At 27.6% G+C, this 14,056-nt stretch overlaps 1 protein-coding gene across 1 annotated transcript in view; it reads left to right on the top strand.

The window, feature by feature from the left end:
* LOC101238094 (protein kintoun) overlaps positions 1-14,056 on the top strand; it is a 67,359-nt gene that overhangs the window by 51,889 nt on the left and 1,414 nt on the right. Inside the window, exon 16 of the mRNA XM_065813820.1 lies at positions 7,015-7,066. Coding sequence (XP_065669892.1) covers positions 7,015-7,066 — 52 coding nt within the window. The remainder of the gene's footprint in view (positions 1-7,014; positions 7,067-14,056) is intronic.

The raw sequence follows: 14,056 nt of genomic DNA, 5'->3' as shown, positions 1-14,056 counted from the left end.
TATTAGTTTTTTCTTTTACTCAATATTAATTAAATGAAAGTAAATGTACTTTTATTTTCTCTTCATTAGAATAAAATACAAACTAACCTTATTATTATTTGGTTTCCTGTAAACTGCACTTTTTATTTTCAAAATTTTGCAATGTAGGTAGGTAGGTAATAAAACCCAATTATTGTAGCTTCTTACCTAAACTGTAATCATTACAGTGTAATGTAATAAGTGAGTGAACATTAAATTTAGAGTTTGATAATTTCGCGGAGCACTTGCAACTACCTCGCGGAGCACCGGTTAAGAAACACTGCACTAAACATTGTTGTTGGGGAGTTTGCCATTCTGATAGTCATTATCCAGATAAATTGCCACCAGAAACAATTTTTTAAGATTTACCAAGCCTGGTAAAGTTGAAGAATGGATGGCACATTGAGAGAAAAAAGAACAAAACAAGAAAACTGAGTTGCGTAAAAAATAGATTCATGCCTGCGACAGAAAATCTTATAATATTAACAATGTAAAGAAAGATGCATATTTGCTCGTTACATTTTTTCGAAAGCAAAGGTCCGACTAAAGACCATCCTAATCCATGAAAAGCAAATCTTACACAATATCAGATTAACTCTATTAAGAAAAGGAAAAGAAAAAACCCTACCATTAGTGATGTCGTAGTAACATCTAAGAAAAAGATATTGGAAAATGTTGATTTTCAAATAGAAAGTACTATTCCGTCTTATTGCAAACCTAATACAGAAAATGATTTTACTGAAGGTAGTCAAATAAAAGTTGAAATCAGTATTAATTTGGGCGATCATCATGGTTCCTTAGCTTTAGATGCTTCAAATAATATTACTGTTAAAAAATGTCTACTCAAACCATTTACAATGAATATCTACTTGCAGATAAAATTGAAACTGTTATATTAAATAGAAGTCTTGACAATCCTATTCGATTTCCCTCAACACCTCATTCAAATTCTTCTAGTGTATCAAGTTTATCATCTAGTAATGTCATGTCAATGGAGTATATTTTATCTTCTGAAGATAAATGTAAATATTTTATTGGTTTAACACCAGCTCAACTTTCTTGCCTGTATGATTTTCTTGGACCTGCAAAATTCAATCTCTCCTACTAATTCAAGAAAAGTTAAAACCTCTACTAATTCATCTAAGTTATCAATAAAAGAACAGTTGTTTGTTACATCATAAAGGAAACACATATTCACCATACAAGAATCACTGCACAATGAAATGTGTTATTGCTGTGAACCCAAATGGTGCAGTTTGTTATGTGTCAGACTTGTATGAGGGAAGCATTACTGATGTTGATATATTTCAAAAATGTAGTATAATGAAACATATTAATCTAGAAGACACATCTAAAAAAGTTCAGAATGATTGATTGTATTAAAGCTCAATCTTTGGCACCAATAGCTTCTCAATGTGTTGTTTATGTGTTTAATTTTGTATGATTTTATGATTTTATATTTAGAAATCATTCTTTTTTTTGTTAACATTGTAAAATTTGACAGAATTATATTTTTCAAATTATTTTAAATAATTTTGATTAAAATTCACAATTTTTTTTTTTTTTTCTGTACATTGCCACCCTAGAATTGGTTAATATCCAGGTTAGAATTGTTCAATATCCATTATTAAACAATGAATATTAGGGTGTTCTAAAAAAATGACTTTTTTGAATTTTAACTAACATTGCTTTTCATAAAGCGCCTCAACCTTGATATTACTAATAAAAAATTTTTTAATGATTAAATCACTCCATGATTTCCCTCAATGGGTCCAAAGGTCATTTTTTGCCCATTTTTTGCCCATATTTCAGAATAATTGAGGGGAGTGTTACCATTATCTACATTAATATTTCTTTCTTTTTTTTTTTCGTTGTTTTATCTTTTTGAAGGAAATAAAAATACAATGTTAAGCTTAATTTTTTTTTACTTGAACAATAAAGATCAAAAAATTTAAAAAAAGGCATTTTTAAGCTTTTTTGCACTAATATTAGTGTTCTGCTTGTTAACAAGATACTTCACATATTAATATAAAGAATATTTAAAAGTAATGAGCTCGTGAAATAAATTGAGATATTTAACATAAACTGTAAACACCAAACATAAAAAATAGATACTTGAACTAGTTTTATAGCCCTCTCATTATAGTCATTTACTACTTCAAGATTATTCACAAATTGTTTGAATTCTAGGTAATAGTTATTTAGATTCCATGTTTCAGATGGAGTCTTAAGCCACTGTTTTTTAGCATTTGCATGGTTTTGAGATATGAAAAATTAACCAACTCTGGTCAGTTATAAGCAAGGTCAAACTTGGGAGAGTACAAAAGTTGTAGGTCTTGGGGTTGAGTACAACTTCTTGGCAATGTCACTCCGTTCTTGTGCATTTTTGTCAACAAGAGACATAACTAAAATATTTGGGTCTATGTACCAGGAAATGTCACCTGAGACAGCCAGAATTTCAACCTTTATAAACCACTCAGTGTAAAATACATCTGTGAAGAATGCCATATCATTTATTTATTTCCTCTTGAAATCTGTCAAGCTAGAAATGTTGTCTAGAAGGAGATACATTTTCAGAAAGTATATTCCCTTTGCCATAAATCTGGCATGGTGTACAGGCCCAGGTTTTCTTAGTCTGTACTGTTTGTCACCAGATAAAACCATTGTTGTCAATTCCACTAACTCTAGATAATCAGACCTACATCCATCCTAAATGAGACTATTTATTTAGACACAAAACAGTTGCTTACTAAACTTATTTATTACAGAATATTCAATTTATTCAAAATTTTAAATACCTTTTACATTGTTTTCATTCTAATAATATTTTGAGAAAAATATAAGGCTTCCTTGAACTGTACCTGCAGCCAGCTATCAGAAATATCCTCAATTTTTACTTTGTTTAACACAATGGAATTTTGATCAATTGAGTTCCATACATCTTTAAGCTTCTTAAACAATGGATTATCTAGGCCATTCTTTTTACTGCTTGGGTAAATGTTCTAGCAGTAAATAATATGCCTTTCATAGATGTGATGCCTACATGCTAGGAGAAGTAGAGTTCTATCAAGCTCTACAGCTAATCTAATGCACACACCCTTTTTATTACCAGTATTTACAGTATTTAGTTGTATCAGAAATGCATCCTTGTAATTTATCAAAAATATCAAATTGATGAAGAAGTTTTATTATTATATTCTTCTGTGTTTCTACAGAAACACAGAACTATTTTTCCATCAAATGGAGAATAATTGGTAATGATGAAGATTTAACAAGATCAGTAACATGTTTTTTAATGTTTTCTCCTTCTTTAGTTACAATTTTTTCTGCAACTCTAAACGCAGTTGAAAAAGATATTGCAAAATTAGTAACATCATCTCCTGAATTAGTAATAACACTTCCACTATTTCAGTGTGTTGTCTAACTGAAAGTCCCTCACCTATTGCTGTGAGAGCTTCTTTTTTTTTAATATTTAAAAAAAACAACAGGTAGATTGTTCTTTTTTTATATCTGCTACATATTCACTGTCAGAATTATTATCACAACTTGAAGAGTTTTCTAAACTGTATAGATTGTTACCATTGTTTAGTTTAATTTCCATGTTTAACATGGAACACAATTTTTTGTGGAATCTCTTAATAGTGTACTTAAACCTTTATCATTTGTTGCATTTCTTCTCATCGTATTTCCAAGTTGGTACAAGATAAACCCAATACCTTCATTTTTAACTTTGGATGTCCTTCTCCTGTCTTTCATAATATCTTCTATTAGTTCTTCTTTTTTTTTTACTAATCCAAAAGCATTTTAACAATTTTTCAAAAAATTCCTCATTCGTTTTTGTATCTGTTAGGTTGTTCCTATTGCTATTCTTCTTGTAATAGTTGTTCACCATTTTATCAATCTTCTTTCTTTAAAATGCAAAATTTATTCAATGTTTAAAATAAAGATTAAAATAAATTTGTTGATAAATTTTGAATTCATAATTTACCTGATATTTTTCAAGGTTATGATTGGTAATCCTGCAAGATTCCATTACCTTACCAATTTAGACATTACACAACAGTCAGCATGTTGAAGGCATCTTAGCTCAAATTAATTAATTTCGAAATGACACCAAATTAAAACCGTTTTCTTTACTTTGGGATTCAAGTTTCTTAGATATAGGTAGTATTGCAAAACCTCTATGCCAGTAGGAAGTTTATAACATGAAAGATTTTCTCTAACTTTCTTTACTAGAAATACTTCAGCCTTATTTTAAGTAAGCTTCAACTTCTTTTTTAGTGGCATTTTACTATTAACTTTCTTTAAGTTAATTAGTTACTGAAAAGATAAATGATAACCAAAATAAAGTTAAAAATTAAATTGCATAACAAGGTAAAATATAATTGTTCACATAATGAAACAAATAGATGTGTATTTAAAATATAAGAGAAAACACATTAAAATGGTACATAGAACAAAGATAGTAAAATATAGTTAAATATAGTTAAATAAATCAATATTTTTGAATTTTTTGATCTTCATTGACCTTTGGACCCATTGAGGGAAGTCATGGAGTGACTATTCATAAAAAAAGTTTATTAGTAATATCAAGGTTGGGGCACCTTATGAAAAGCAATGTTAGTTAAAATTCAAAAAAGTCATTTTTTTGAAACACCCTAATGGGTATTGAACAAACAAATTTAAACAGGATATCTATTATACAAGTGGAAAAATATATAAATGGAAAGTATTTTCCGTTCCACTAAAGCAAGCATTGGAATTAAAAAATCATCTTAATTGCAAATAATTTTGATATAAAATATTCCAAAAAAAACTTGTAAAATAATAATCAACAGGAAGATTTAAATTGATAGCTCTCTGGACTCTCAATACAAGTTCTTTTTTATTCCCACTTTTTATTAGATTATGACACTCCAGCCACCTTTTAAGTTCATTTACACTGCATTCCATAGGAATTTTAAACAGTTTAGCAACAGGAACTTCATCATCAGAAAGAGAAATACAAAATAAAGTTTCACATTTTAAAGCGTGTTTATTTTATTTGTTTGTCCGCATCTGAGTCTAGGCACTAATTAAGATAACTTTTTGTGACGTATTTAAAACTATACGCTATTGAGAAAGTCTCATTTGGAATGTTTCCAAATAATTTATCAGCAATTTCTTTTTTTTTTTGACTTTGCCAGAGTATAAGTTCCTTCATACCTGATGAGATACTGAATAAATTTTCAACAAGCTGTTGGTTTTTGGTGTTTATGTCATAAGTACACTGTTTATGTCATAAGTACACTGTTTTGAGACACAAATTTTTTCAATATTACCATTGTCTTGTTCAACGTGAAAAACCACAATCAACTTGGATTTGTTCATTGTCACAAGTCATTAGGCTGAGTCACAATTAACTCTTTTATAGCATAACCATGATTTTCGAAAGCATGTGCATTGTAATTGTTTGCTTGTTCCAATGATAAAACTGCATGATTTTTAGACATGTAAAACTTCAGTAAAGTGCTCATTGTCCCCAATAACTTGATAAACATCAACATATTTCTTATAAAGTTATTCAATATTGAGTTAAACATCAATATTTCACATTATACCCATGTTGTATGTGATATCTGGAATCAGGGATGCGGAGTCCCAAAAAGGACTTCGCATCCCTGATTCCAGATTTTTGTTAATAGTCTCTTGAATAGTAGAATTGATTTTTGTTAATAGTCTCTTGAATAGTAGAATTTATGTAATTGGGTTTTGTATAATATTTTCTTGTGCCAAGATAAGTTCTTAAACATTTTCTTGACATTTTTGAATGCTAAAAATATAAAGATAATTGCTTTTATTAATAAAAGTTAGATTATTAATAGCATATTGGCCAAATTTATATAATAGCCATAAATATTAAAAATTAAAATATCAAAGTATGTTATTATTGTAATTGAATATTAAAGCGTTACCCTGATTTTGGTTATGTTTTAGCTTAGTGGAAATATATATTCCTTTTGTAGCAAAAAATATGTAAGTTCATATTATTTTGAGTTTATGTTAAAATTTGACAAATAGTTCAATAAAATACAAAAATCTTACCTGATTTTCACAATATAATATAATACAAAAAATATCGTAAAACTTCTGTAAAAAAAGTAATTTATCATATTCTCATTGGTTGAAGAACAGGCAAAGGAATTATCAAAAAAAAAATTAAAAAAAAGATTGAAAACATTTACAGGTTTAACTCATTGTTATTTGCAAATTCATAGTTACCCAGAATGACTGTATGAAAAAGTTTATTATTTTACTGCTCTGCACTGCACGCTATAAACATTAGTTCAGCTTTCTTTTTTGATAGAAAAACATTAGTTCAGCTTTCTTTTTTGATAGAAAAACATTAGTTCAGCTTTCTTTTTTGATAGAAAAACATTAGTTCAGCTTTCTTTTTTGATAGAAAAACATTAGTTCAGCTTTCTTTTTTGATAGAAAAACATTAGTTCAGCTTTCTTTTTTGATAGAAAAACATTAGTTCAGCTTTCTTTTTTGATAGAAAAACATTAGTTCAGCTTTCTTTTTTGATAGAAAAACATTAGTTCAGCTTTCTTTTTTGATAGAAAAACATTAGTTCAGCTTTCTTTTTTGATAGTAAAACATTAGTTCAGCTTTCTTTTTTGATAGAAAAACATTAGTTCAGCTTTCTTTTTTGATAGAAAAACATTAGTTCAGCTTTCTTTTTTGATAGAAGAACATTAGTTCAGCTTTCTTTTTTGATAGAAAAGAACACCTAAAATACCTAATCATTTTAGATTTTTAACTAAAAAATAATCACATCCTTATCTATACCAATATTTGATGGAAAATATAGAATTGCTTTTTTATATTTTAATATATATATGTGTGTGTGTGTATATATATATATATATATATATATATATATATATATATATATATATATATATATATATGTTTTTTTCAATAAATAATTTATTTTCTTACTGTTATACAAAGGTCATTTTGGATAGACATTTTGTGAAAACAGAAATGAATGGCTCCTCTCCAGGTTACACTTTTATTTTATTTTTTTTTTGACATTTTTTTTTGATTAGTAATACTTTTTTATTTTTTTGTTGTGTATATATATATACACATACACATGCTGACACCCACACACATGCACGCAAACAAACACTCAAACACGAATATACACATACAAACATATAGATACTCACACTCAAATCATATTAATTTTGAATACAAATGCAACTTAAGATTCAAATGAATAAGTTTATATATATATATATGTGTGTATGTGTATATATATATATATATATATATATATATATAATTAATTAGTAAAAAACACTTATCTAACTTTTATCTTCTACTCGGAGTTTCACCATCGCTGGATCATCAGGAAGAGTAGTTTTACTAATTAATTATTGCTCTGTTCTTTAAGAACATTGAGCACTCTATTTGTAAAATACACTAACATAATTTACATATATATATATATATATATATATATATTTATATATATGTGTGTGTATATATATATATATATATATATATATATTTGTTTATATATATATGTGTGCATGTATATATATATATATATATATATATATATATATATATATATATATATATATATATATATAGATAGATATTTTTATATATATATGTGTGTATATATATATATATATATATATATATATATATATTTGTTTATATATATATGTGTGTATGTATATATATATATATATATATATATATATATATATATATATTTATATTTATATATATATATATATATATATATATATATATATATTAAGCCACTGTCATGTATGGAATATCACTTGGCTCAGTGTGCAATTTATGTATTGTATATATATTAGTTAATTGCCGAAAAAATATTTTAAAACATCTTCAAACTTTTTGGGAAATACAAAAGAAAAACTTGCAATTTTCACAGTGGAGTTACTTAAAATCCGCAAATAAAACACTTTCAGATTATTTAAAAGTTAAGATACTTAAAAACTTACAGTAAACAACAGCATTTTATAGGTAATAATAAAATTATTTATCAAACTATTATGTAAACTAGTTGCTATTAAGTGGATGCATAATATGTAAACACTTAAAAAATATTTATTTTGCTTATTATGTATGTTATATTATGTTCGCTATTTTTTTTTTTTTTTATCTATCGTGCAGCTGTTATATATTAAATAACATTAATAGTTGTATCATGCTTTTAATTGGGTAAATAAAGTTATAATTTGCTTATATCATGCTTTAATTTGGACTGGTAACTAATTAATAATTAGTCCAATAACTTAACAATACATTATAAGTTGTTTATATAATGTTTCTATGTGGAATGATAACACTATTTATTAATAACATGTTTAAATTTCCAAAATATATTTTGCTTTGATAAACTAAAAGAAAAACTCTCACTTTAAGAAAAACTTTCACTTTTTTAATTAAATAATAAACTCATATTGTGATATCAATATGAGCTCAATAAAGCTTAGAAGACCTACAAAGGTTTTAGTAGAAACAATATTTAGTAGAAAAGATTTAGTAGAAAGCCCTATAATTTACATGTGAGCGATTCGCCAACTTACAAACAGCTTCAATATGGTTACAAGTATTTTATGGGCAGAAAATTAACTTTTGACTTAAAAATTGACATGACAAAAGTAATTGACATGACAAAAGTCAGTTTTTTAATCCCTTGATAAAAGATAACCCATTGAAAAATAAAATTTCCAAAACATTTTAAGCTGTGTCCATATACCTAGTATAAATTGGTTAGAAAAGAAACTGGAAATGTTGTTTGATCTGTGTGCTTATCATTGTGGTATTCCAATTATTAATGATTCCAAAGGTTTATAAACGAAATTAAAATAAAGGATAATTTTAAAACAATTTTTTTAAATGTTAAGTGATGAGAATTTTAAATGTCTAGTTAGAAATCCAGTACCCTATCCAAACCTCCCCGACCCTCCTCCCCACCACCATTACCTTCTAAGGTTTGCAGAAGCCTTTGTAACAAATATTTTTAAAATGATTTTGATTTGAAAGTTAAACAATAAACATTTAGGCAAGCTGGATTTCGAGAAAAGTGAGTGCACAATGAAACATAGTTTGTCTCTGTGAGAAAAGTAAAAATTAATGCATATAATTTTTTTCTCAGTATTATTTTGCATTTACAAATACACTTCACAAAAATTGTAGATTAAGTAAAAGAAAAGAGCATCACTTGCTTATCTCTAGTCATTTGGCCTTATATTTTATTGACTTGTCGCTTTAAATTAAAACACTTTCAATTTTATAATACCTTACTTGTTTTAGGTCCCTGTTGTGGTAAGAGAATATTTAAAGGACAAACGATCCAAGATAGGACCAAATAGAAGTTTGAATTTAGGCAGTGTGGACCAAGCAGTGGAAATAAGGGTTGTAAAATTGTTTATTAGAGAGAAAAAAGAGGCTACTGTAAAGCAAATTAGACAGAGACATCTTCAAACAACATCAGAAGTTGGTTCAGATGAAATTTTTAGTATTGAATCCTTAACTTTAGATACAGCTGAAAGTGACGAGTTTGAAGAGCAAATAGTTAATGAAAAATAGTACTAGACTTAACCAAAATAGCTAAGGCTGCAATATAATATGAAGTTAGTGGTGCTACTACAACTGCGTTAATTAATGCGGTAGTTAGGTAGTGTTAGAGCACTCGCCTCATGAGCAAGAAGTTTCGAGTTCAATTCCCACCATGTCTCTGGTAGTACTGGGCTCAACTTGTTCATCTGTGCAGCGGCCTTGTTTAACATGATTCGTCTTATTGAGTTATAGAGTTGAGAGAAGCTTTAACTGTAGTGGCCTTCATGACTTTGAGGGGGGGGGGGGGGGTGAATTGAATATAAAAAAAAATATTGACTTTGTAGTAACTGAGTATAGGGTAATTTGTGAAATAAACAAGAGTGGCTAATTCAATTAATACTATGCATCGTCAAGAAGTTTTACAATTAGAAGTAAATGGTGTAGATGGATAAAAAGGCGAAAATTCATTAGTTTATAAAATGAATTAATGAATTATTGAAAAAGACAATGAAGTACAAGAGTAATTGGATGTCAAACTGTGTCAAACCTGCCTTGTGTCAAACCACCAAAACATCATCTCACTTTTACTTGTAAAAATCCTTTTACTTGTAAAAATCCTTTTTCTGGTCATAACATGTTCTTTTCAGCAGTTGTTCTATAAGCGTTATATAAGGAATAGTTCCAGGCAATACATGTTCTGGCGCTGGGTTGAATGATGGTTTGTTTGTAAAATTAGGATAAGTTGTTTGCTTTACCAGTCTGAGCTACCAATTCTCTGTGTTATATCTGAAATAAATGGAAAAAACATTGAACCTAAAAAGATTCTTCAAAAAAGGTTTCTTTATAAAATAATACGGTTTATCAACAAACAGGATAACAGAGTTCAAAAAAATGTATTTATAAATTTTTAGGGTAACTTTTACTGATGCTGTGAAGAAAACTTCCTTTATGCTATGCTACTAAATGATGAAGTTGTAATTGATTGTGCTCCTAATCAAATCCTGTATCCAAATCCAAAGTATCCAGGAAAATTGATTCAAATTAAAATCAAAGCTAAGACAGTTAAGCCCTTGCTTTTCAAAGCTGATGTCTAGACCAATTTAATTGAGGTTTCTTCAATAAAGGTTGAGCCTTTGAGTTTTTGTTTCTTCAAATAAGTTACTACAAGCAATTCAATCTGGTAATAAACTCTCTTACTGATCTGCCAAACAATTCCCAGAAAAGGTAGAAAAAGCTATAAAACTCATATATGAGCTTCAAAATATTTTTATAAACGGGTGAAAAGACTTTTTTTGGCTAAAAACCAAAACAGAACAAAAAACAAGAGAAATGCAAAAAAGTTAGATATATATATTGTATACTTTCTTCAGACTAATATTAAAGACTCGTATGTTACAAATATTGAAATCAAAAATTATTTTTCTAAGACTTTGACAACTGAAAAAGACTATAAAAAAGTTAATTTAAGGAGCGTTAGATATTTTTAATAATAAAGACTTCATTAAAAAGAAAAATTAGTTATTAAAAGAAAACCATTAAAGTTGCTGTGTTAAATATATATGCACCTGCGTTTGCTAAAATGCCCCAACCGAGCCAACGAGAACAGTTGTTAAATGTGTGTGTGTATTTTTTTTACCAATTTAAGAAAAAATTATCGCTCTCACATTTGCAAAATAAAGTACATTTTACTGACTGGTTCTAATGAAATTCATTGTTTAGGAGAGGGGGTGTGACAAACACCATTTTTTCACAACCCTGGCCCTAAATATTTTTAAACACAGCTAATTTTAAAGAGATTTCTGTAAACATTTGACATGAAAACTTGAAAATTGCTTCATAACTAAGTATTTTAAAAAATACTTAATTCTTCTTAATATTTGAGAAAAAACACAAATATATGAAAACTTCAAAGTATTTTCCCAAAATGATTATAACACCAAATTGTCTAATTTTTTTGGATTTATGTCTATATTTATGGATCACATTAATCTCAAAGTGAGCCAATGTGTTTAGACAGTGGCCTAATATGTATATATATATATATATATATATATATATATATATATATATATATATATATATATATATATACACACACACACGCACATACACATGTATATATATATATATATAAATATAATATATATATATATATACATATATATATGTATGTGTATATATGTATATATATATATATATATATACACATACATACACACATACATACACTCCCGTCCATAAGTTTGGACGCACCTATCGCAACTAAAGATATTAAGAGAAAAATTTTTATTTGTGACTTTAATAAAACAAATCGATAATTTTATGTTCTTTTATTAGTTTTAAAGAAGAAAAAAAATAATAGTATCAAAAATTATAACTAAAATAAAATATTTTTATTTAAATCATCTCCTCGTCAAAATGGCCACCTCTAGCCCCGACTATTGCTCGGCAGATACGCGGCATGCGATCAATTTTTTTAAATATTCCCCATCAATACTTTTCCATATGTTTTGGATTGCCTCCCAATAATCATTTTTACCCCTCGGTGGAGTTTTTCAGACTTCTTGATCTAAATGATCCCACAATAACTCAATTTGGTTACAATCAGGACTCAGCAGTGGCCAAGTCATGACCTTCAACAATCCTTCCTCTTGTTTTTCATTTAAATATTGCTTAACCACTTTAACAGTGTGTTTAGGATTGATATCTTGTTGGAACAGGAATAGTTTGTCAATTAATTCGGTTCCACAGACTAAAACTTTCAAAATCTTTAAATAGAATTCTTTTGTCATTAAATAAATTTTTTGTCATTTTCCTGTCAATTTTAGCGATTGATCCCACTTGGCCACCACCAAAACAACACCAAACCATTATATTCCCACCTCCATGCGTAATTGTTTCCATAATAAATTGCTCCAGCATTCTTTCTTCTACCCGACGACAAACAATTGACCGGCATTTGTTTGTAAAAATCTCAAACTTTGATTTGTCTGACCAAAGTACTCTATTCCACTCTTTTACTGTCCAATTCTTGTGTTCTTTGGCCCAGACTAATCTTTTTTGTTTGTGGACGGTTGTAAGACGTGGTTTTTTAACAGCCACACGACCTCTAAGCCCTACTTCAATTTGCCTTTTTACCGTTGTTGTACTTATTTTTGTGGTATGATGTTCTTTAAAATTAGCTGCTAAATCTGGCGCTGTGTGTCTACGATTTCGTAAAGAATTAATTACTATGTACTTATCTTCTTTTATCGTAGTAGAACGAGGTCTCCCTACTCTTTTACGATCGCAGGAAGACCCCGTTTTCACTTTTCTTTTAATCGTTTTATGGACAGAACTATCTCTGAAATGCTGAGGCGTTGACCAATTTCTCGATTAGAAAAGCCTAAATTATGAAGAGTCCTAATTTCTATACATTTTTCTAAATTTATCTGCCCTCTTTTTGCCATTTTAAATAACGAATCTTATAAGAATACTAAAATAAAATAATTAATTTGAAAAAATGAGAAATAAAGTTAAAATATTTTTCTTACCAAAAATTGGTAGTTCAAAATCAATCAAATCATTAATTTTCAAAAACTATAGATTTATTAACTTTTTAAAACAGAAAAAAAAAATCTTATAACACACTCAGCTTAAAAGTTTACCTAATAATGAGAATAGACAAAATAAAAAGTAATCTTATTTAAAGATTTATTTATTTTACAATACAAGTGATATCGCTTAAAAATGTTTCTGTTTATTTTATTTTGTAAATAATAACAAATTTAATAATGTAAGAATACATTTCTTTTAAAAATATCTCTCTTAACTTTGTTTTCACAGTACTTTATGATGAGACCAATGTAGACACTCTTAATTAATTTTATTTATAAGTTGAAATGCGTTTTGTTTATTTTTGTAAGGTGCGTCCAAACTTACAGACGGTAGTGTATATATACATTATAAGTTTTGTGTAACATAAGTTATATATATGAGGAATACTAATTAACTATAAATAAGAATCTTTAAAGGATATATTTTAAATTATTATAAAAAGGTCAAAATAAGTTTTCTAAAAGTTCAAAAAGTTTGACTTAAGTCTTATCGTAAATAATAGGGTAGGAGTGTGGCTACATTATCGAATTTGAAGACATGCAAACTATTTTGCGTCTCTTCAGCTATTATAAGACGCATGTTTTTTCTAATCGAAGTTTTAATCTTTTAACTATATTTCTATCTTTGAGAAATTTGGGAAATTTATTTTTAAAATCAAGATTTTGGACACTTTAACCAACACGCTTATCTCTCTTTTCTGCTTTTTAGGCGTTTTGTTGGTCTTTTTTTTTTATAGTATTAAAATTAAGTTTTTAAGAGTGCCTCTTGATTATTCGATCTTTTAAACATGTTTAATTAGGCTCTGAAAAAAAAGACTATGGTATATTGTAGAGGATAAAATTTG

This window comes from Hydra vulgaris, chromosome 12 (genome assembly GCF_038396675.1).
Source record: "Hydra vulgaris chromosome 12, alternate assembly HydraT2T_AEP".
Classification (NCBI taxonomy): Eukaryota; Metazoa; Cnidaria; class Hydrozoa; order Anthoathecata; family Hydridae; genus Hydra; species Hydra vulgaris.
Note: the sequence above shows the minus strand (reverse complement) of the source record. Positions and strands in the feature narration are given on the sequence as shown.